The 25,206-nt window shown below is 41.3% G+C and overlaps 1 protein-coding gene across 2 annotated transcripts in view; it reads left to right on the top strand.

Annotated features, from left to right (window-relative positions):
- LOC119775515 (septin-9-like) overlaps positions 1–25,206 on the top strand; it is a 114,273-nt gene that overhangs the window by 23,408 nt on the left and 65,659 nt on the right. Inside the window, exon 1 of one of the 2 annotated variants that reach the window (XM_038273505.1) lies at positions 17,398–17,455. The exons of the other annotated variant lie outside the window; for it this stretch is intronic. Within the exon in view, the coding sequence (XP_038129433.1) occupies positions 17,413–17,455 (43 nt within the window). The 5' untranslated portion in view covers positions 17,398–17,412. Of the gene's footprint in view, positions 1–17,397; positions 17,456–25,206 lie in introns of those variants that run through there. 2 annotated transcript variants of the gene reach the window in all.

Genomic DNA, 25,206 nt, shown 5'->3' with positions numbered 1-25,206 from the left:
TTATTCCACCTTTCTGATTCCTGATCCTCCACGGACGGGTTGGTCGTTGGATCGCCAACTTGAAGAGGGAGGATTTGCCATCGAACTTCTGGCCAGAGAAAAAACCCGTAATATGTAGCCAACATTTGGAAGAAGAATGTTTTCAAGATGACTTGGATAATAGCGCGTTGTGACAAACACCAGATACAGCACTGGGACTTGATCAACAGCCGATACCGCACCGTGACAATGTCACTAACCAGTAGGTGGCAGTAGTGTTCTTTGACAAACATGGATGCCTCCAGTATAGCACATTCACATGAAAATTACTCTGAATTAAAAACACTGATCATTTATTGAACAGGATGGAATCATTTCACATTTAAAGGATTTTTAGAAGTTTGAATTCTGAATGTGAGCAGATTTTTCCTTTAACTTGGCTGGGTTTCTTTATCGTTGACTCTTCTCATGTTTGTTGATTGATATGTGCTCTTAGTCTGTTTTGAAGAAAAATGTTGAGAACTTTAAAGGATATTAATTATTTTTGAGGAGCTGTACTTGCAAAACTATCAGGTCATACATTAAAGAATGTTTTGAAACTACTTTGGTTGTGATCTCAAGGTGTCGTCTAGAAGTTGTTTTGACTTTATTTGTTTAATATCTGTTGCACTCTTGCGTTGTTTAGTATAAGAGCGGATCAACACTGGCCTGCCATAGTGGTGCGGCATTTTCTGAGTTGGAAAATCATTTATACTGAGTGAAAGGGACCCACCTCTAATCACATAAACCCAAATAACAGTTTCTTATTTGATGACAGAACAAGCATCTCGCTGGTACCACCAAGTTACTTTTTCCAGAATCGAGTTTCTTCTAACCCTACCATAAACGCCATAACTGTTGGTCCACATCCTTTCACACTATACTATAAAAGACTGAACCAGTATTAGATATCACACCAAGAAACGAGCCAACAACAGGAGCAGCTTGTCTGATTAATCGGATGTCTGCATGTCTGCCAGTAATACAAAAAACTGTGTCCTTGGAGAACCATCTGTCAGCAGACGGAGAAGGCAGACTGACTGTCTGTTTTTGTGGTCGTCCGTTTCTTTTGTTCGTGGCATATTAAAGCTTGGGGTTTTTTTGTGATGTAAGGAAAACCCTGAATGGCAGAGCCAGTTTGGCGTGGCGGCTGAACTTTTAATTAGAGTTATGGTAGAAGTGAAATGATACATATTTGAAATGGAGAAGGAAGACTTTTCCCCCTCTGGATTGGATTAGTTCTGTCTGATTCTGTATGACGACGTGATCCAATTACATGCAGAATACAACAAGATTTCCCTTGAAACTCTTCCTGGTCAAAACCACAGAACTGCATGTATTCGAGTTTAAAATATGTTAAGGTGCAATTAAATGGTTTACAGATATGTGCAACACATTTTAACACATGAGAACATCTGCAGTAAATAAAATTTTTTTAGTTTTTTGAAGCTTATACAACCTTTCAATAGAATGTCGGCAATAAAAGCAAATAACTGTACATTCAGATTTACTGTGCTGAGTGTGGAAGATATATATATTTGGGAGAAATTGTTAAAACCCCAAAAGATTATTTATTTATTTTATCACAGATGCATAATTCCTGTCTGGAATGTTATTTGAAAGTTAAAATCCATGCAAAACCAAGTACTTTAATATATAATAGTTTAGTTCTTCTGGTGCCCCTTGCAATTAGGAAAGCAACTATTCTTCTTATATAACACTTAAAAAAAAAGAAGGATCATTTTGGAAAAGGGATCCCCATCATCTAGAGTCTTGCTAGCCTCGTGAGGTTTCACTCGCTAATCAGTCTGGAGACTCTCCGTTGAAGAAAGTTTGGAGCCGTTCACCAAACGAACGTCCGATCATCGTTGGCTTTGAGGCGGGTTGAGGTGTGACGCAACGAGAAGCGCGACAGTTCAGTCTAAAGAACATGGCGGCTTCAGCCGATGAAGCTAGCGTTAGCGTGGCTATCGAGCAAGTTTTATGGGAATTACAGAGTATTTCTTCACTGAAAGAAGAGCAAAACACTGCTCTGGAGGCTTTTCTCAGAGGAAAAGATGTTTTTGCTCTTCTCCCGACTGGTTTCACCAAGAGTTTGATCTATCAATTGGCTCCTCTTCGTCGTCGCTCTGTTAGTACGTCATATGCTTCGTTGATCTGATTGGTTTATTTGGCCCGTCTATCACCAACATAGGCCAATCAGCTAACCAGTATTTTCGCCCCTTCCCAAAATTACTTCAACGGAAGGTTTCCAGATGGATATGCGGAGCAAATCCATCTGGCGGAGTCAGGTTAGCGTCTTGGGTCCTCTTATGCTTTCTACATACCCTCCCATACATACCCGCAGGTTTCTGTAGGGTTGGGATGGTATGTAGCATTAGACCAAAAAGTTTTTTGGCCTTTTTTTTGAAAACATCATTGCCATGAAAGTTGCAGCTGCATTATTAAACCTTTAAGGAACTGAAAAAGATTTGCTACACAGGCGGAAGTTTAGCTGTAGCCCAGATCAAACCATAAATATGCTCCATTCAAGTCTGAATAAGCTAGAGCTGATTTAATAAAAAAGGGACATAAGGAAAGGTATAGACCAAGATAGGATAAATACAGCTGAATATCATATTTTGAAATCTAAGTAAGTTTATTTTTCTTTAAAAAACAGCATTTCTTTCTTGAATTAAGCAGTTAAGTGATACACTTTGCCAATGGAATAAGGCAATTTACATCTAAAATAAGAAAAAAACAATTTTGTTGTCTTATTCCAAGTAGATATTATCTAATTATCTTATTTTAACAGTAAAAATACTCATTCCATTGGCAAATCTTATTATTTACTTGTTTGAATTATGCTAAATACACTAATTTTAAGACATTTTTACTCGTTTCCCGATCGTTTTTGCAGTGATACTTGTATATATTTTTTTATTTACTTTAAAAACTGAAGTAATAGTATCATGTTTAAAAAAATGCTTTTATTTCAGTCACCTTTGGGACTTGCAGATAGGTAGGCCGCTACTCATTTAGAAGCATATTTAGGCCCCTCGGTGTGAGCCAGAAAGTAGCTTCAACCTGAATAATGTTTCATTGAAGCATTTAAAACTCTCAAGAAATTAATGGCTGCTTGCAAAGGACGGCAAACAGGAAGAACACAATATGACATGCTGCAGGACAGGCGAACTGGGAAAGGCCCAAACAGCGCGGCATTGTTCTCAGTCTGAATCCAAAACATCTGTCAAAGGAGAAAATGCGTTGTAAATATTCCAGTCTGACCCAGCTGGGAGAGCAAACACATTACATGGCCTGAAACCAACGAAAGATTAAAGCTAATCAAAGTATAAGTACACAGATACTAGAGAAATGCGGTGGATAGGAATGTACCGGTACCTAAAATACTTTGTTTTCCTCTACAGCAGCAATTCATTTTACATGTTACTGTTGGCCGTTATTATAATGATCACACAAGGCTGGAATGGGCTGTGAAAATCTTCTGTATTCTCTAGTGGCAAAGATAAAAACTATTAGCCTGTTTAATAATAAATAGCCACTGCCCTGAAGCCGTCCGAAGCTAACGTCTGCTTTCCAAGACCTCACTGGAAACATTTAAAGGAAAAGTCCGCTCATATTCAGAATACAAACTTCTGAAAGTGCTTTATGTGTTTAAGTGTTTTTAATCCAGAGTAATTTCCATGTGAATGTGCTTTACTGGAGGCATCCATGTTTGTCAAAGAAAACTACTGCCACCTACTGGTTAGTGACGCCACGGTGCGGTATCGGCTGTTGATCAAGTCCCAGTGCTGTATCTGGTGTTTGTCACAACGCGCTACTATCCAAGTCATCTTGAAAACATTCTTCTTCCAAATGTTGGCTACATATTACGGGTTTTTTCTCTGGCCAGAAGTTCGATGGCAAATCCTCCCTCTTCAAGTTGGCGATCCAACGACCAACCCGTCCGTGGAGGATCAGGATCAGTTTCACTATAGCTCTGGTGAATTTCAATGGTGAAGTCCTCTGGAAATCTTCAATAATTGTTGTTGATTGCAGATGTGTCTAGTAGTTCCCATTGATTTAGCTTGGAAAGCGGGGAGAATGGCGCTAGGCTTACCGCACCGTGACGTCACTACTGGAAGATGGCAGGAGGGAGGGGCTACTATATTTGGGCAAAAATGGCCACTCCCAGACTCAGTGATCGCAGTGAAAAATATTATTTTAATTTTTTTAACGATTAACTCTAAATTCATGAAATGATAGCGCACACACCTATGAATGAAATTACTCTTAATTAAAAATACTTATTATTTATTGAGCAGTACTTAATAATTTCATATTTAAAGTATTCTCAGAAGTTTGAATTCTGAATATGAGCGAACTTTACCTTAAAGATTTTTACACTGAACTTAGGAAACGGAGGAAATGTAGACAAAGGAGAAATTAAATGCTCATGTCGGCTGGCATCACTTTCCTGAAAATTATAGCTTTGGCCTCCATGGCGAGTTCTGTGTCTGAGTACTTGGAGCAAAACCCATCTGTTCAAGATTGCTTATTCTCTTTAAATATCAATTTCACTGTCACAGCCTCTGTGTTTTTTAAATATTTTTATTTTTATTTTTTCCGACACTGTTTTTATGCTTTTGTACGGTGACCTCGAGTGTCCAGAAAGGCGCCTTTTTAAATAAGATGTATTATTATTATTATTTTCAACCCAGGACAATCCAGGAAGATGGCAGGTGTGCTGACCGGACTTTTCCTTTGAGAAATATTCAGAGCTTAGTCGATAGTTTTCAGAATGTTTTATATATTTCTGCACAACTGTCAGATATTGTTTCATAACATGAAACCACTTCATCCATTTTCGCTCATGCTGATAGGCTCTAACAATGTAAATAGCCGACTGTATTCACTATTCATGGTTTTTATGGAGTATCAGAGTAAGTTGGCTGAATATAAATAAACCCACACTTTCTAACTTTGCAAGAAATCAAGCAATTTACCAAAAAAAAACTTTTGGGTTTGTTAGATAAAGTTTTTTTAAAGGTTTTGTTTCTTATTTAATATATATGAAGATTATTGTGATTTCTAAGCTCTATTCCTGCAAATAGAGTTTTTCTGCAGGGAAATGACATCAGCAACAAGTGCACACTGAGTCCACTGTGCTTCCTTCCGTGTTCTGTGATAGTTTCCCCTGCAGTTTGACCTTATTCCAGGTTATTTCCTCCCCCTCTCTGGCCAAGTGATATTAGTCAGCCAGCTAACAGCTCATGGAGTTCTGCTCTTAAATATGACCGTTGCAAAAGAAGACATACACCAGGATGATTATATAAAAGGTCATCATGAAAAGAGCAACGTTACTCGTCCATTTTGAGGAACGTTTGTTGGTGGTTGCCCACCAAAGATAAAATACATTATTAGAAATTAGCAGGATTTATCGTCTTCTGAAACACTGCAGCTTTATCTTAAAAATTAAGTGTTTTTTTATTTTATCTTTTATCAAGAAATTTAAATCTGTCCTTTATTGTGGTGTGGTGACCAACCAGAATAAGGATTAGGATCCACATTGTTCGCATTCTGCAAAGTAAGTTATGCTCAGACAAGCTGAATCATTGAAAAAGTCCCTTCTCATAATGGGAGCGTATATTAACCCAGATGAACCACAAAGATCAATTTCAAAGCATTTTTCAAAGCATCAAGATATCCATTTCTGTTCCTGCGTGTTCCTGTTCATGTTGAAGCTCCACCACAATCCCTGGGTGTGCTACAGGTTACCGCAAGGACCTGTCTGTTGCTGTAATGTGGTTATTTCTGGGATTCCAAAAACGTAAAAAAAAAAAAAAAACAGTCCACTGGACTCTGTTTTTCTTCCGTCCAGGAAGCTTTTTCACTTCAAAATGTCAGAGACCCAGGTTTTATCCAGCAGCCCAACAAAGTCTTATTTTAGTTTAGAAAACATGCAAATAGAAACGGATGAACGGGTCCCCCCCTTTGGAATGGGGGTCGTTTGGCTTCTTTGTTAGCCTGGAATGCCCCATACCTGTCTATGTGGAAGTGCCATAGACTTTAGACTAAAATGTTTCACTTTTACCCGATGTATTCCAGCATCCAGCTGCCATGCACGTGGGCATTGTCAGTTTCACTATAGCTCTGGTGAATTTCAATGGTGAAGTCCTCTGGAAATCTTCAATAATTGTTGTTGATTGCAGATGTGTCTAGTAGTTCCCATTGATTTAGCTTGTAAAGCGGGGAGAATGGCGCTAGGCTTACCGCACCGTGACGTCACTGCTGGAAGATGGCAGGAGGGAGGGGCTACTATATTTGGGCAAAAATGGCCGCTCCCAGACTCAGCGACTGGGCCGAAAAATATTGTTTTTATTTTTATACTGATTAACACTGTTACGACCACCCAGGCCACAACATATTTGAGGACACGAGACAAACATGAGGTTCAAAAGAATTATTTTATTCTTAATCTCTAGAACTTCTTTCTGGATCAGTTGTTTTGTTTTTTCTGCAAAGAGAAAAGAAAACAGAGAGTCAGATTTTTCCTCAGTTCCCAGTGTCCAAAAAAAACTCTAAGAAAAAAAACAAACCCAAAGTATGAACAGAAAGTTGGACCTGGTGAGCCGATCCAAAGAAACAAAACGTTACAGCAGAGGGCCAACACTATACAGGGCCGTCGAAGCCTCTGCTAGCAACGAACTAACGGTTAAAACCCTAAATTTTTTTTAAAAAGAACGAAAACAGGACAACCTGTGCTCAACCAAGCGCTCAATAAAACTCAATGTGATCTCAGCTTGGCTAGAGAACGAAAACTCTGAATGCAAAAACTCAGATTAGACTCAGCATAAACAAGGCTTGGCTAGAGTGCCCCAAACGGGCAAACACTCTGGCGTCGAAGTAGTGGCAACCAGCAGCTTAAAGGAATAGTACACCCAAAACATGATTAGCCTTCATTTTCTACTCACCCCCATGCTGAACAACACTCTGGAGTACTTTTTTGATATCTCAAATGCATCTGGAGATCTGGGAGGCTTCTTGCTGTCTGCTGACATTCAAATAATGGAGGTCTATGGCGCCCGAGGCAGAAAGGTCCATAAAAGTCCACAAAAAACGTGTCAATATTCCTCCATACTGCTCGTCCAATGTATTCCAAGTGTCCTGAGTGGGTAGCATCCAGAATTTACTCGAAACGAAGTCATTTAGAATGTTTTTAGAGCATAAACAGTACTGTATAGGATTTCCTGAAAGCGTGCGCCTGCGCGTTCACGACGCTACGGAAGCCAGCAGACCAAACCAGATGAAAGTGCGCATTCAGCGTCTGCTCTGCCGATAATGCAAGCGTAGAAGAAGAAATGTGCTGTTTACCTGTGCAAAGAAAGAAACAACGAAAGAAAAATGTCTGAGGACTTCAGTGTTGAGGAAGAGCATGAGTTCTTAGCCGAGCTGAATGCGCACTTTCATCTGGTTTGGTCTCCCGCGGTTTCCGTAGACTCGTGAACGCGCTTTCAGGAAATCCTATACACTACTGTTTATGCTCTAAAAACATTCTAAATGACTTTGTTTCCAGTAAATTCTGGACGCTACCCACTCAGGACACTTGGAATACATTGGACGAGCAGTATGGAGGAATATTGACACGTTTTTTGTGGACTTTTATGGACCTTTCTGCCTCGGGCGCCATAGACCTCCATTATTTGAATGTCAGCAGACAGCAAGAAGCCTCCCAGATCTCCAGATGCATTTGAGATATCAAAAAAGTACTCCAGAGTGTTGTTCAGCATGGGGGTGAGTAGAAAATGAAGGCTAATCATGTTTTGGGTGTACTATTCCTTTAAGAGCAGTCCGGTGATGAGGCAACAGCTTGCAGGTGTGTGAGGAGGCGAACCGGAGCCAGGCGCCTTCTGGTGGTGGAAGGGAGAAAACACAAAAGACAAGACAAACAGACGAACACAAAAACTGGGATCCTGACAGCTCCACTGATGTGGAAAAATCTCCCAGAAGGCTGGAAAAGAGCTGAATTAGTTTAAAGCTGCCGTTTACTGTTTAAGTTAAACCGTTAAATGAGGTATCATCAGTTTAAGTTTGCGGTCTGACTGTTTTATTTGCTTTGAACATGGATTTTATCTCTACTTGTTTATTCTGCTTTTATTATTCTCTAATTAATGTAAAGCCCTTTGAATTATTTGTTTTTCTGAATTTGGCTTTATAATTAAAATAAAACCAGATTCAGCAATCTCTTCATAAACAAGAATGCTGAAGTCACTTAATACTGAATATAGAATAAAAGTAGTAATAGTATTAATAAGCGAATGAGTTTGAGTGCTCGTCTGCCTGGCTGTGTGCTTCCTGGACGGGGCCACCTTTTACAGTTGCCTTTTGTATCTATGCTTCTTTTTCTATGTCTGCTTCTGTCTCCTTGAACCCCAGTGGGCCTCAGCAGATGGCCGCTCACACTGAGCCTGGTTCTGCTGGCGGTTTCTTCCTGTTCAAAGGGAGTTTTTCCTCCCCACTGTCGCTACAAGCATGCTTAGTGTGAGGGATTGCTGAAGAGTCAATGAGTCGATGCAATCAGCTGGTTTTCCTTAGACAGAAAACTTTGAATCAATCTGACTGGATGATCTGGTGAACTGGAAAGTGACCTGAGATGACGTGATGTGAATTGGAGCAATAGAAATAAACTGAATAGAACTGAATTGAAAAGGATGCAGCTCAGTTTAGGATTCTGCACCTTTTTCCTCTTTGTTGAAACCTTAAAATCGTAGAGCAAAGCTTCTAAAGCGAGAGAAAAGATGAGGAGATTAGATCTGGTTCTGCGCTGATCCTGACTCATTGGTGCTTGGAAGCAGAGAGCTGCTTTTATGTAAACACTAAAGACGTACTTCCTCCATTTTTACAGCAGCTTTAAGGTCAGTTAGGGCAGCATTGGAACATAAACTGTGCCCTTATCTGAGGTCTGGTGGTTTATCACTGGGGTCACGTCCAGAAACCTCATTTGGTTCCTACTTCAGTCGTGACTCTACGGAAACAGATGCTTTTACAGCATTGGCCCAAGGGTAAAAAATAACATGGTCATGGGCAGGACTATTTTTTGAAGAGATGTGTGTATTTAACGGGTGTATCGCTTCATGTTGTGCCATTGTGTCCCGTCTTCCTGTCGCGATGGTGGAGAACAAAGGAGATTTCGTCACGTCCCCAGCAGATGCTTCAAACAGAACTGGAAAATGTCTCCTAACTGTCCAAATGAACACACCGTCTGCAGCTACGTTTGTCTTGCAATTAGGTGTAACTGTTCTGGTCAAAAGAGCAAATGAAATCATTTGTCTTTAATTTGGATTGACCTTCGGATACCGAGGGGGGGCGGGGGGTGTCCAGAGAGGGCAATTTGTCTCTGGCTGTCTGCAGGTCAGAAAAGAGCATGAAAACACACCATCTTATTTTTTTGTCCTATTCTTGTTATCTGGCATCAACAAGCCTCCCACGCACACGCACGCATCCATACATGCACCCTCAGGCAGCGGCATGTCCGAGGTCAATCCTCTCCCAGTATAATTACTCTGGACTGATCCCAGACCATTACTCAGCATGACCTGTCAGCTAATTACCCCGGGAAGAAAGAGGCAAAGTAGAGGAAAGAGTGATTTTCTGCCTACATGCTTTTGAGGAGGAACTGCTGCCAACAGAGAAGGAGGCCAATTTAGTCATAAAGATGCTTTTGATTTAATAAGAACCCATATTTACACATCGGACATGTTTTCACTTCTAAAGGCAACAAATCAGATCTATGTTAGGACTTATTTACTTTTCATTTACGAACTTGGTAGTTATATTAAAGGAAAACTCCAGTCAGCAAGGAATAATCAATGGATTATTATCTATACCTAAAACTAATCGTTTGCGGTGATTTAATGAATTTAGCTTTAATCAGTAAAAAAATAAAAAATAAATTATAATTTTCGTCTCGATCAAGGATTCTGGGAGTGGCCATTTTTGTCTAAATATAGTAACACCTCACTCCTGACTGCAAAAAGCTCCTTAAAGAAGATTTATTTACAAAATTAAACCCGGAGAAACTAAAACGTTTCCAATTGAGGAGTTCTGGATAGAACAGATTGACACACAGATTTTTTAAAATCTTAAATGCAGAATGTTTACATATTTTTTTTACAATCTTGATGTACGTCCTGCTTTAGTTGGGTCGCTCTGTCAGCTTAAGGCATTTTTATAGTCCCTATATTCCATTCAATGATTAATCGATTTCTTTAATAGTTGACGAACTATTTGTGACGATAGTTGAATAGATTTAAATAATCGATTAATCACGATTAATTGTTTCAACCCTAAACTTATCAATCTAAATTCAATTAAATTAAATTCAGTTTATTTCTATAGCTCCAATTCACATCATGTCATCTCAGGTCACTTTCCAGTTCACCAGATCATCCAGTCAGATTGATTCAAAGTTTTCTATCTAAGGAAAACCAGCTGACTGCATCGACTCATTGACTCTTCAGCAATCCCTCACACTAAGCATGCTTGTAGCGACAGTGGAGAGGAAAAACTCCCTTTGAACAGGAAGAAACCTCCAGCAGAACCAGGCTCAGTGTGAGCGGCCATCTGCTGAGGCCCACTGGGGTTCAAGGAGACAGAAGCAGACATAGAAAAAGAAGCATAGATACAAAAGGCAACTGTCAACCAGCTCCACAGGCGGCCCCGTCCAGGAAACACACAGCCAGGCAGACGAGCTCCGAGCCAGCTCCCATGTCAGAGGATGAAGAGAGCACATCCAGTTAGTCACAGTCAGAGAAACAGGACTACACTGGAAAACAGGCCAAGCTCCAACATCTAGAAACAAAGGTGTTGATGGCAGCAGCACAGCTGATATTTCTCTCCAGGATGGAGTCACAGCCAAACAGGAACAGACCAGATGAAGCTACTATGAGAAAAAGCAGAGAGAGCAGAACGTTAGAGATTGAACTAACAGATTCTGCAGAGTGGGAGAATAGAGATAGAATGAAGCAGAATGATGAAATGGGGGTCCCTATGTCCTCCAGCAGTCTAAGCCTATAGCAGCAGAACTATAGAGATAGATCAGGATAACTTGAGCCACTCTAACTAGAAGCTTTATCAAAAAGGAAAGTTTTAAGCCTAGCCTTAAAAGTAGACAGAGTGTCTGCCTCACGGACTAAAACTGGTAGTTGGTTCCACAGGAGAGGAGCCTGAGAACTAAAAGCTCTGCCTCCCATTCTACTTTTAGAAATTCTAGGAACGATTAGTAAACCTGCAGATTGAGAGCGAAGTGCTCTGTTAGGAACATAAGGAACAATCAGATCTCTGATATCAGATGGAGCTTGGCCATTTAAGGCTTTATATGTGAGAAGGAGGATTTGTCTACTGCATGCCTGACATTTGGTGTCTTGAACATGACTGGGTTAACTGTAAGTTGATCAACCATTGTGCTTTATTAATGAGATGGTGGAACGGGAGACTGGATAGCTGAGAAATCTGCTGAAAGTGTTTGACGCTTTCACGACATCATTAATCAAAATCTTAAAGAATTTCTCCAAAATCTTCTTGAATCTTAACTAATGCAGTTGAGGCCGTAAGGCAGTAATGGAGACAAATTGTGCAATAATAGTAAATTAGGTACTGAGCAGTAATGTAAATTGTAAATACTGTTGATTGCTCATACTGAGATCCTTATCTTATTTTACACTGTTTATATGGAATGGTGTAATTTTACTTACTTTTGTTAGTCATTTTATTCTGTCTTATTATATTTTATTATATTTTGCTCTTACTTACAATCCCATTTTTCTCACATCTGCAAATGGTTGCATTGCAAGAAAATAATTTCCCACAAGGGATTAATAAAGTAATTCTGATTCTGAAATGGTCTGGCCCAGTACTGCACTGCAAAAATTATCTAGAAATAAGTAAACATTTCTTAAATTAAGTGTATTTACCCTTGATTTGAATAGGTACATTTGATAATATGCCAATGGAATGAGTATGTTTACCCTTAAAATAAGATAATTAGATGAAATGCACTTGAAATAAGAAGATGCGATTGTGTTTTCTTATTTTAAATCTAAATTGTCTTGTTCCATTGGCAAAATGTTTCTTTAATCTCCACAATTTAAGAAGAAATGCACTTATTTTAAGAAAAAATGACCTATCTAGATTTTGATTTTTTCCAGTGTGGTAATGTTTATGTATGTCATGGAGTAGTTACTGAGTGCATAACCCTAAATGTCCTGCTAGAAAAGCACAGATTGTAAAATACTTTTAGTCGCGGTGAGTCAAATATAAAGCAGCCGACCTGATGCACTCCAGAAGTCTCTTACATCCATATTGTCATTTCAGAGATTTCCTGCAGTGAGAGCAATCTCTTTCTATTCTCTGGAGCTTTTTCTTTATTTGTGCATCTCCTCTCTAAGCCACCAGGAGGCAGTATATGATAGATAACTTCTGATTACACGGTAAACAGAACAAAACCACATTTCCTTCCTTTTTCCACCTCGTTTCATTACAAGAAGACCTGTTATCTTTTGATTCCCAGCAGTTTGCATCCTGGCTGCAGCTCCATGAAGCTCCTGGAAGTTGGACCACAGTGGTGGAACATCATCCACACACTCATTACATGCCTTCATTAGATAAACACGTTTTACACTTTTCTATATCGGTTCAGTTGCTACTTATTTGTAAAATAGCTTTGAAGTCTGTGAAAACTAACCAGACTTGAGATAATTTGTGAAAAAATAAATTCTGTAAAGGAGGGTGTGGAATAGACCAATCGGAGGGCGGCCACAGAGACTCTCACACACATTTATACATCACACACACAGAGTTCCGCTCTCCCAGATAAGGTTCTGCGGAAGTTGAAGTTTACTTTGAGCATCTGGGGGAAGTCAAGGGTTAAAGAAGTTTCCCACCACTGCAGAAAGACCTTTGTCCTATTCAGTCATCGTGCAGCGTCCCACAGCTGCTGCAAACACCCCCCTTTCCATCCAGTTTCCCGTGCATGCTCTGCAACCCACTGCAGATACTTAAAATGTGCAACTTCTCTTCTCCCTGCTTTGTCTAAATATGTTGCTTTTGGCTTGATGCTGAAATCCACAGGAGGTCTTACTTGAAGGCTTGTTTCTGCAATTACACACATAACAAACTCCAGTCCAGTCCTAAGGAGAAAGGCTGATTGTAGATATGGGCTTTGGGAGTCTGTTGGCATGAACTGAGATAAAGCCTTCCCTCAGTGGACGTTATCTTCCATTAATGTGATCCTTCTCCATTTAAATCCTCTTTGTTGTTTGTTCAAAAATGTAATCTGTCGTGGTTCTTTTGTCCAAGAAGCAAATGAGAAAATCATGTCTTTTATCCGCACGATCAAACCGGAGAAACTAAAGTTGAATTCTGACTGATCTTGAAACATGGAAAAGAATTTCCTTATCCGTCTTATTTAGTGTCAGGTTTCTGTTTCAGTATTCAGTCTTGCTTTACTCCTTGGTTTCTAGTGTTAGTGGTTTTATTTTTATTTTGCTGCGTTCTTTGGTTTTTTCCAGTTACTGTTCTAGTCTGGGTTCTGTTATGTTTTCTTTTGAGTGTTTAGTTTTCTTTTCTCCATGTTTTATAGTCCTAGTAATTTAACATTGTGTTGTTATTTCCAGTCTTCCAGGTTTCTATTTGTTGCTCTCTGCTGCCCTCTTGTGTTCTCCTTCTTCCCTAGCTCTTTCCCTCTCTTGTTCTGTGCACACCTGCTCCCAGTTTCCTCATTAGCCCCCTCTTTGTCTCTGTCTCCTTTAAAAGCCCTCTCTCTTCAGTTCCCCTTTGCTGGGTCCACGTCAAACACTGCCAAACTTTGTCAAACTTCCTCCAACTCTGTCTTCCTGAGTCTTCCTCGTTGTGACAGTGATTCCCCTGATGTCTCCATGGTTTCTGGTTCGTTTTGACTAGTTTTTATGTTTGATTCTTTTGGATTTTTGGACTCCTGATTTCATGCTTGTTTGGACTTCGTTTTCATTATTGGATTTTTGGATAACCTGCCTTTGTTTTCAGTTTCCCTTTTTAATTAATGAAATTCACTAACCCTGCCTCTGCTTTTGGGTCAACACTCCATAACCAAATCCTGACATTTAATATCTAAATGTAGTTTTGTTGATCCCCTTTTGATTTTTTGAACCGAGTGAAGATTTTGCTGAGTGTAGATTCGCAACTGCTCACATTTAGGAAAAGGAAATACGAAAATAGCCTAACCCACTTGTTAGCTGAAAGACAACATGCTTCGAAAGGAGCAGCCTTGCAATGCCTGCATGGACAGATGGTCATCTTTGTCACATTCCTGCCATCTGCTGAGATGAATATTCAGCTGCTCTGTCTTTGCTCTGCATTGGTTAATGCTGAGTTTCTACTTAAGAGTTTTTTCCTTCTTGTATCTCGATACAGCAGCTTAACGTCAACTCACGCTTAGCTAAAAACTCCAATGTCTTCTCATGTTGATCCCTGCAACAGCATTTTTCCAGTGTCTGATCAAGCAAACCATTGCAGCAAAGCGTGCAGCTGGGTTACCTGTTGCTCTGATTAAACAAAGATGAGGATGATCCAGGTAGTTTGATTTTTCCATGGCAAATTAAGAAAAGATGCTTTAACCCAGTGGTATCTAACTGTCAGGATTTGGTTTTAAGGTTTTTATGAGGACCCAAATGCAGAGGCTGACAGGCAGGGGTGAGTTCTTAAAAGGTTTAATGGAAATTAGGAAGCAAAAACAGGAATCCAAAAATCCAACTTAAAAATGTTAAACAAAAACAGGTATACAAAAAATCTGACATAAAAATCAAAAACAAACCAGAATCATGGAGACATCAGGGGAAAACCATCAAGGAGCCAGGGTGAGAAAAGGTAAGACGAGGAACCAGCAAAAAGGGACTGCAGAGGGAGTGTATTTATGGCTGACTGAACAAAGGTAGGACTAACAAGCTGATAAGGAGCAGGTGTAAGCAGAGCTGATGAGGAAGCCAAGGGAAAAGAACACAAGGGGGCAACAGAGGACAGACAGAAAACCCCAAGCAACTTAAATGAATCTAGACACCAATAAAGCTAGGAAACAAGGAAAAACCTGGCTAAACTTGAAACTGAAAACGTAGAGAAAAACAACAGAACATAGATCGTTCCACTAACTTGTATTATAGCGGTTTCGTCGTACAGTGTGAGCTATAGCTACATAAAACGATTGAAAAAATTGCAGTGTATGCCCGGCTTTAGGCCTTCCTGCATATCTCATGCTCATTATCCACGTTATTGCAGTAAACAAACAGAGCTAATCCTTCATGGAAGGCTAATATAAAAATGAATATTGCAAAGTTTTATGAATATTTGCTCTCAATCCATCTTGTGATGTATATGTACTGTCAGCATAACTGTGACTAACTGGATGTGCTCTCCTCATCCTCTGACATGGGAGCTGGCTCGGAGCTCGTCTGCCTGGCTGTGTGTTTCCTGGACGGGGCCGCCTTTTACAGTTGTCTTTTGCATCTATGCTTGTTTTTCTATTACCCCATTTACACTACCCTTGAACAACCGTGCCGAGACCGGTCCGAGCTCAGTAACTGAGACAACTTATCGTGTGTAAATGGAAAGCAAACTGAACTGAACCGAGCTAGACACAACCGAACCGCGCTAACTGCAGACCAGTTCCAGAGGTGGGCTCGGCTCGGTTTTTCCCTGGAGCGGTTCTCTGATAAGAAGAGCGAATGAACAGAACGCATCATCTCCGTCTGGCTGCACATTCCGATTCACACTCCATTCCAGTAGTTGGTGGGAATTCTTGCCAACCAACACAAAACAGAAGAAGAAGAACAGCTATAAACAACAATTGAAAGCCGACTTCCTCAAGTACGGTAAATCCACGAAAGGTTGCCGTCTTCGCCTGACCCTCCGCAAACATCGAAGTACAGCAATAATAATCAAGCATAACTTTCTGAATGTGACGGGCACCGCCATTTTGATTGGCTTGATTCCTTCCTTCTTCGTCTTCTTCTTCTTGAGTTTTATGGCGGTTGGCAAACAACTTTTGGTGCATTACCGCCACCAACTTCTTAATTTCCTCCTTGATTACCGCAGATCGTCAGTAGGAGGCGATGAGTCGAGGAACCAAGATAGCGTGATGTGTAAACATTCGTCAGAACCGAGCTCGGCCCGGTCAGCTGATCCGAGCTCGGACCGGTCTCGGCATGGATCGGTTTTTCAAGGGTAGTGTAAATGGGGTATATGTCTGCTTCTGTTTCCTTTAACCACAGTTGACCTCAGCAGATGGCCGCTCACACTGAGCCTGGTTCTGCTGGAGGTTTTTCCTCTCCACTGTCGCTACAAGCATGCTTAGTGTGAGGGATTGCTGAAGAGTCAATGAGTCGATGCAATCAACTGATTTTTCTTAGATAGAAAACCTTGACTCAATCTGACTGGATGATCTGGTGAACTGGAAGGTTCCTTGAGATGACGTGTGTTTTAAATTGGCGCTAAAGAAATAAACTGAATTTAATTTAATTGAATCATTATTGATTGGCAGCTGCTCTTGTCTGAAATTTAAAAAGCACTTTTCAGATGGTTGATCTTATGTTATCACAGAAATTTAAAGTGACAGTTTAGGGATTTGGAAAATTCAAAAGGGGCTTTTATATTCTCTCTCCAAAAGGCAACGCTGTGATCAATTAGGGAAAAGTCGTGCCGTTTGAGCTCAGATGAATGTTTAGTGACCTTTGACATCCAGTCTGGATGGCATGAGCTCGGTGATGCTACACAGCAGACTGAACAAATCAACATCACTGAGGAGAACGGGAGCCCAGCAAGGATGAGGAATTCACACATGAAGGGGGGGGGCTGGGTCGAGCCGCTTTGAAGGAGCGACCGCAGGCAGCCGGAAATTCACGAGGTGAAACCAGTAAAAGTGATGCTCACTGATCCCTAACAGAGGAAATTCTCCTTTGGCAGTAATTTGCCTCCCTGCTTCTGCCTTTGTGGGGTTTCTATTAAAGATAATTAGTGTCATAACTTGGTTAGATGTTTCTGGAAGACATGGAGCAAGCAACTACACAAATAGTTTAATTACAGAGCTGCTTCCGCCTTTTTTTTTTTTTTCTTTTACTGGCTTTGAGTCATCCCTTGCCCCTGCAGATCCAGGGATTCCCCAGAAGGCAGATCCCATGGAGTGGCTCTATTTATTGTTCATCAGGGGAGGCTTTGCCTCCAGAAGATAGGCTGTACAAGGACTGGAGGGGAGTGTTTCTCCAATTAGTTCTAGTTTTACAGTAGGAAAGAAAATTTAACAGTTACTAAACTAATAAACTGTGAAGTTGGACTTTTGAATCATATTACTAGCAATAGGGAAAAAGGGGAAAAAAAGCTCGTAGAGGAGAGATGACTACTGATATATACAGCAACCACACAAATTTCACGCTCGGTGAGTAATCATTTTGGTTGTTACCGTTTGTCTTAAAGCTTTCATACAGTGTTTGGCGAAAGTGAAGTCAGACACAAATCCAACCATAGCTCTTCGAAAGATCGGGATAAAGGAAATGAATGGATGCTTTTTCGTCGCAGATTTCCCTCCATCTTTCTTTCTTTCCAGAAGCAATCTCTCGACACAATAATTCTTTAAAGCTATTTTAGTGAAAACATGATTCAAAGTTATTGCAGTTGGCAAGTTAAAGCTCCAGTTTCTCTGAGAGGCGGTCTGAGTCCTTGATGGATGTTTTTACTTTAAGCATGCAGCTGAGAAAACTTTGGCGACTTTGAGGATGTAGAAATACATAACAGGCAAACAATTCCCTGTCTATGAATAGTACAGAATCTGCTTTGTCTTTTTGGTTTGAAATTATCACATTCAATTCAATTCAGTTTATTTCTATAGCGCCAATTCACAACACATGTCATCTCAATGCACTTTACAGTTCACCAGTTTTCTATCTAAGGAAAACCAGTTGATTGCATCGACTGATTGACTCTTCAGCAATCCCTCATACGAAGCATGCTTGTAGCGACAGTGGAGAGGAAAAACTCCCTTTGAACAGGAAGAAACCTCCAGCAGAACCAGGCTCAGTGTGAGCGGCCATCTGCTGAGGCCCACTGGCGTTTAAGGACACAGAAGCAGACATAGAAAAAGAAGCATAGATACAAAAGGCAACTGTAAAAGGCGGCCCCGTCCAGGATCCAGGCAGATGAGCTCCGAGCCAGCTCCCATGTCAGAGGATGAAGAGAGCACATCCAGTTAGTCACAGTCAGAGAAACAGGACTACACTGGAAAACAGGCCAAGCTCCAACATCTAGAAACAAAGGTGTTGATGGCAGCAGCACAGCTGATATTTCTCTCCAGGACGGAGTCACAGCCAAACAGGAACAGACCAGATGAAGCTACTTTGAGAAAAAGCAGAGAGAGCAGAACGTTAGAGATTGAACTAACAGATTCTGCAGAGTGGGAGAATAGAGATAGAGTGAAGCAGAATGATGAAAAAGGGGTCCCTATGTCCTTCAGCAGTCTAAGCCTATAGCAGCAGAACTATAGAGATAGCTCAGGATAACCTGAGCCCCAAAAAAGCTAAAAGGGAAAACAGAATTGGGATTAGGCAGTCGGAGGTGTTCAGGTTTGGGTTTCCAGATTGCTGTTTGAGGAGAGACACAGGGTCTGATCTTCAAAAGGAAGATTTACACGGATTAAAGCAGGAGCGAACTTGTCAGCAGAGGCAAAGCTGATCTTCAATGCAGGTGCAAATTCTGTGGGGATGCTTCTCTTTTGTAGGCAAAGAGAAGATGTGTTTAAGTACAGTTTGAAGGTTTAGAAGATGTTTAGGTTCAGTTCAGTTTGTCCATCCAATCTTTTTTTTTTTTTTTTTTTTTTTGTTGTTACACTGTAACAAGTACAGAGCAAATTAACCCTCTGTGGTCCCCCTTGGGGAGCAGTGGGCTGTCATTGTGCGGCACCTGGGTGCAGTGTGGGGTTAAGGGCTGTGTATACTTCCGTAGCAGTGTGTCGCAGTTAGCTTATCACAGGTATGTCGCAGATATTCTTGAGTTATGCCCAATTTTGAAGCATGGTCTGCACTATGTTATTCCGCGCCACAAAGCAAGAGGGACAATCTCTGCAATATCTGCGTTAACTGGGCAGAGTGGCAGTTTGTGGAAGTGGGGCTCGAACGCAAAACCTCCGGATTCCAAGCGCAATGCCCAAAGACTAGGCTGCCACTCCCCAAAGCCAGCATTAGCGTGAAGGGTCTAGCCTAAAGACCCACACTGGCAGCTCATTCAGCTGGGATACGAACCTAGGCTTCCGGTTTTGCAGGACGGGTGACTTAAATTTAAGTAATTTCCCTCTGGGATTATTTAAGTATTTCTGATTCTGATTCTAGCCAGTCGCTGCCAATGTTTGAGACATTGTACAAACAACTGTAATACTTTTTCCGTAAAAGTGTAAAAACAATCCACTGGACTTGGTTTCCAAGGTTTGAAGACGTTTCGCTTCCCCTCCAGAAAGCTTTCTCAATTCAAATGTCTCAACATATTCTCATTATCAGTTCGTATGAAATAGTACAAAAAGTTATGCACAGTATTTCGTACGTTTTGGACGTTTTTCCTCGAAAATACAGATCAGTGCGCATGCGCAGCCATACAGCCGAAAAAAGCAGATCTGCGGACGGACGTAAAAATGGGAAAAACAGTGCAATAATTACTTCTTCAGGTCTCTAACTACGTTGCTTGCTGTTTTGTATCTTAGGGTTAGGGATAGGGTCAGGGTTAGGGTTAATTGTATGTTAAATTCTATGTTATTTAATGGTGCGTAAGATGCGCATGCGCAAGGATATCTTGTCTTGAGGCAAGACGTAAAAATATGACGAAAGGCGACGGGAAAAAAAACGTCTAAAACGTACAAAATTATGGTGCATAACTATTTGTACGATTTCATACGAACTAATAATGAGAATACGCTGCATGTCTGGATCCCAGACATTTGAATTGAGAAAGCTTCATAGTCATTTACGGAATGACCATGACCTGGATGACTGAGAATCTTCATCACCGACTGTAATAACTTAATGGAATATCCAGGGACTAGATGAAAATGGGTTGTTGTATTGTAGCAAAATGGAAAAGTGTCACATCTTGGTTGTGGTTTTGAGGACCCAAATGCAGAGGCAGAGATGCTGAGATGAATTCTTGTATTTTTTAATGATGAAAATAGCTACGTTTACATGCGCAAAATTTCCCCGATCCGATCCAAACCTTGGTTGATCGGAAATTCAAAATCTCCGTTTACATGGACACTAAATGAAATGATCCGATCATGACGCGTGTATACATGTACCAAGCGTTGGATCTGATTAAATCTTTTAAGCATGCGCAGAACTTCCTGCCAAACTTGGCAGTTCTGTCTGCGTCTGGTTTTTGGGAGGCCTGACAAACGATGCGCTCGGAGCGAGCGGAAAGAAAAACGGAGAGAGGAGGAAAAAAGCGCTTGGCAGCGAAATGTCCGAGAGAAAATGTAGAGAATGAGCGATTGAACCGGCGTGGGAGAGCGAGTGGGCTGTGGAGAGAGAAAAGAGGAAGAGGAGGAGGATAAATTCCTGCTTCCTGCAGCTTTAAATGAACTTGAGTGTATAAGTCGGCGTTCCTAGACTCCTCCCGCCATGTTGTTCACAGCGAGAGCGAGAGCGACCGGTGGTTTCCTGTTGTTGACAAGGCGGAAAAACGTCACGCTGGCGTCGCACACATGCGCAGTGAAGATAATTTTACTCTTAAGATCCGAATGGGTGTTTACATGGACGCCAATCAGAATGGCGATCGGCAAAAACCACCTCTCTCTTTCGGAATTAAATTTATATCCGATCGGACCGAATCGGATTAGAATCTTCAGTCTGACATGTTTACATGAAACATTTTTGATCTGATCAGGCCTTCAATCCGATTATTTGTGTCCATGTAAACGTAGCTAATGGTTAACAAAGCAGGAATCCAAAAATCCAACAAAAAAATTTAACAGACCAGAACCATGCTGAAAAACCCCCATGCTGAAAAACACTCTGGAGTACTTTTTTGATATCTCAAATGCATCTGGAGATCTGGGAGGCTTCTTGCTGTCTGCTGACATTCAAATAATGGAGGTCTATGGCGCCCGAGGCAGAAAGGTCCATAAAAGTCCACAAAAAACATGTCAATATTCCTCCATACTGCTCGTCCAATGTATTCCAAGTGTCCTGAGTGGGTAGCGTCCAGAATTTACTCGAAACGAAGTCATTTAGAATGTGTTTAGAGCATAAACAGTAGTGTATAGGATTTCCTAAAAGCGAGTTCACGAGTCTACGGAAACCGCGGCAGACCAAACCAGATGAAAGTGCGCATTCAGCTCGGCAAAGAACTCATGCTCTTCCTCAACACTGAAGTCCTCAGACATTTTTCTTTCGTTGTTTCTTTCTTTGCACAGGTAAACAGCACATTTCTTCTTCTACGCTTGCATTATCGGCAGAGCAGACGCTGAATGCGCACTTTCATCTGGTTTGGTCTGCCGCAGTTTCCGTAGGCTCGTGAACTCGCAGGCGCGCGCTTTTAGGAAATCCTATACACTACTGTTTATGCTCTAAACACATTCTAAATGACTTCGTTTCGAGTAAATTATGGACGCTACCCACTCAGGACACTTGGAATACATTGGACGAGCAGTATGGAGGAATATTGACACGTTTTTTGTGGACTTTTATGGACCTTTCTGCCTCGGGCGCCATAGACCTCCATTATTTGAATGTCAGCAGACAGCAAGAAGCCTCCCAGATCTCCAGATGCATTTGAGATATCAAAAAAGTACTCCAGAGTGTTGTTCAGCATGGGGGTGAGTAGAAAATGAAGGCTAATCATGTTTTGGGTGTACTATTCCTTTAAGGGGGAGTGAATACTTTTGTGAACCACTAAATTTGGTTGTTAAGTATCTCAGGATGTGCAAATGCATTTTAGTCAGCTGTATTGGTAAGACGTGGGGGTGATAGCATATAAAGATGGAGGCAGCTGAGTGCTGGGGGCCACGGTGGGGTGTCCTCATTCGTCTCACATGCTGACTCCATTTGCACCACAGGGGAGTGAAGCAACAGCAGCAGAAAACACACAACAGGAAGACTGTAAGAGCCAGCTATCATCCCTGTAGATATCCAGGCCAGGCCAGATGTTCTTCCTCTTTTCCCCTTCTCCTTTTTGTGCATTACTTTTCCACCCTCCCCCCACCCTCTTCACTTATCTCTTTCTTCCTGTCTCCTTACTTCCTTGACATACTTCCTTCTCTGGACTTTCAGCTCTCCCACACTTTATGCAGGAAAATGTCACACTTTTGAGTTACAGAGGTGATTCTTTTAACCAGCTCCTTATGCTCTCTCCCAGCTCAACCTCAGCTATGAGCCCTGGACCAATCACAGGTCTCCCACAAATGAACTAATAGCACCGCTGGGATACAGTCCCTGCAGCAAGGATGTATACTTGTAGAACTTTCTCACATTTTGTTATGAACTTTATTGAACTTTATTGATCTAACAATGGAGAAATTAACTCTCTGCATTTAATCCATAACCTTCAGGAAACAATTAGGGGTCCAGGGTCTTGCTCAGAGAGCCAGAGTAGAGGCGGTGGGAGTGAGTTTCAAACTCACAACCTCAGGATTCCAAGCCCAATATCCGAACCAATAGGCCACCAATCCCCTTAATAATAATTGAACGTTATTGTGCTCACATAGGAGAATTGTACCTCTGCAAATGGGGGTTATGTGCTGTTATTTGCTTTTGAGGGGAATTTATGTTGTAGATTAAATGCTGATTGGAAGCATTGTTTTCTTTTCCTCATCTAAAATCTGTAGAGTGCATTTCTTTTTGGGCCAACCCTTTCTACTCCCACCATCAGCTGCATTTCAAACCACACATCCTGATGTATATGTCTCTACCAGATTTGCAACACTGTGGTATTTTCCATTCAAACTCAGATTGCATGGAACTGTTCTTTGCTTGAACCAAATTTACACATGAATAGTCGGTGATCTGAACCTTTCCACTGTAGCTCTATGCTTTCAGCCATTGTCCTCCTGGAAGTGTCAAGTATTTTGCACATTCTAAAGCCGTCTAGACGAAGCTGCGTTTCAGTGTAAACAACGGGCTTCTTTATCTGCCATGGGTCCCATTAAGACCAAGCGGCCATGAAACCAACTACTACTTTTACTATCAGTAACAGTGGATATGTATGAAGCCGCCCCTATGGCTTCTCCATCAAAATTGAATAGAACAGAAAATCCCTTAATTGGCCCAAAATAGAGAAATTGTGGTGTTTCCAGCAGGAAAGGTTATAGTAGAAGTGGTCCCACAATGTAGCCTGGTGAGACCATCCTGATCTCACGAGTTTTCAAGGTTTCACTCGCAGATCAGTCTGGAGACTCTCCGTTAAAGAAAATTTGGAGCCGTTCACCAAACGAACGTCCAATCAGCGTTGGCTTTGAGGCGGGTTGAGGTGTGACGCAACGAGAAGCGCGACAGTTCAATCTAAAGAACATGGCGGCTTCAGCCGATGAAACTAGCGTTAGCGTGGCTATCGAGCAAGTTTTATCGGAATTACAGAGTATTTCTTCACTGAAGATGAGCAAAACACTGCTCTGGAGGCTTTTCTCAGAGGAAAAGATGTTTTTGCTCTTTTCCCGACTGGTTTCGGCAAGAGTAGCCTGGCTTGTGGTTGTGTTTTCGTCGTCGCTCTGTTAGTACGTCATATGCTTCGTTGATCTGACTGGTTTATTTGGCCCGTCTATCATCAACATAGGCCAATCAGCTAACCAGTATTTTCGCCCCTTCCCAAAATTACTTCAACGGAAGGTTTCCAGATAGATATGCAGAGCAAATCCATCTGGCGGAGTCAGGTTACCCACATTACCCACAATGTGCACCTTAGAAAGGTCTATAAAAACAACAGGAAAATAAAACAAATAGAGTATTGTAGTGTACAGTGTTTTTACAATATAATACTCTGTATCTGAACCCTTCAGCTGCCAAACTCCCTGAAATACTCATCCGCTGTAGCTTACATCACACCCATGGGGTCAAAACGGTGCCAGAAACAGGATTTTGAATATGATTCTGTTTGGTGAGGCTTCTTCCAAAAAAAGAAAGGAGCAGGGTCTCGAACCGCCAACCCACCAGTTCCAGGATGAACCCCTATCTTCTACAGAGAATGATTTGTTAAATCCACAACTAAAAGCTCCATGTCAAGATGAGGCGTGGATCTCTGCTGCTCCTCCAGAGTCACCATATCCTTTTAGGCTGCTTCTCTAACATTTCCTTTCCTCTCCTGTAACTTTAGCCAGACAGACATGTCAGATTTGCACAAGTGTGACACTCATTCAGTGGCCCAATTTGCAACCAGCTGGGCCTATTGTGTATGACCATTGTTATGGCATGCTAGCTCAGGTAGCATTAGCATGTGCTAATGTGCTCTGTCTTGTATCCTTTAATTTGATACTGCATGGCTTCTCTTTCAGTGTTCCCAACTTTGCGATTTCGTCATGAAATGTCGCTATTCAAATCAATTCAGTTTATTTCTGTAGAGCCAATTCACAACACGTCTCAAGGCACTCCAGTCAAATTGATTCATAGTTTTCTATCTAAGAAAACCAGCTGATTGCATAGACTCATTGACTCTTCAATCCCTCACACTAAGCATGGTTGTAGCGACAGTGGAGAGGAAAAACTCCCTTTTAACAAGAAGAAACCTCCACCGGAACGAGGCTCAATGTGAGCGGCCGTCTTTTTTCTCCTCTACAGCCTCATTCTCTCCAATTCTGCTCCTCTATTCTCCTTGTGTCTTTGCACTGCTGCGTTCTTCTTCTTCTTCTTTTTTTTTGCTGGATGGCAAACAACTAATGGTGTATTAATGCCACCTTTTCTTTACTTGTTTCAATAAAAGTCTCTTTAAAACTCTTATAATATGCTATCCTATCTCTCTGCACTGCTTGGACAGACAGCAAAAAAAGACTAAAATAGGCGGGATTCAGAATCTCCTGCAGCCGGATGACTTGAAGTTTGCTAGTTAGCCAATGACGTCATCTAGCGCCTTCTAGGACAGCCAATAGCGACACTGCTTTCTCACTGTTCTCTTTCTGTTGTGTCGGGGTGTCCACAAATCACGTAAATTCAGACTGTAGACCTGTAG

This window comes from Cyprinodon tularosa, unplaced genomic scaffold (assembly GCF_016077235.1).
Source record: "Cyprinodon tularosa strain WSP-4 unplaced genomic scaffold, ASM1607723v1 ctg874, whole genome shotgun sequence".
NCBI classification, from domain to species: domain Eukaryota; kingdom Metazoa; phylum Chordata; class Actinopteri; order Cyprinodontiformes; family Cyprinodontidae; genus Cyprinodon; species Cyprinodon tularosa.
The sequence above is the reverse complement of the archived record's forward strand: the minus strand, read 5'-3'. Positions and strand labels throughout refer to the sequence as shown.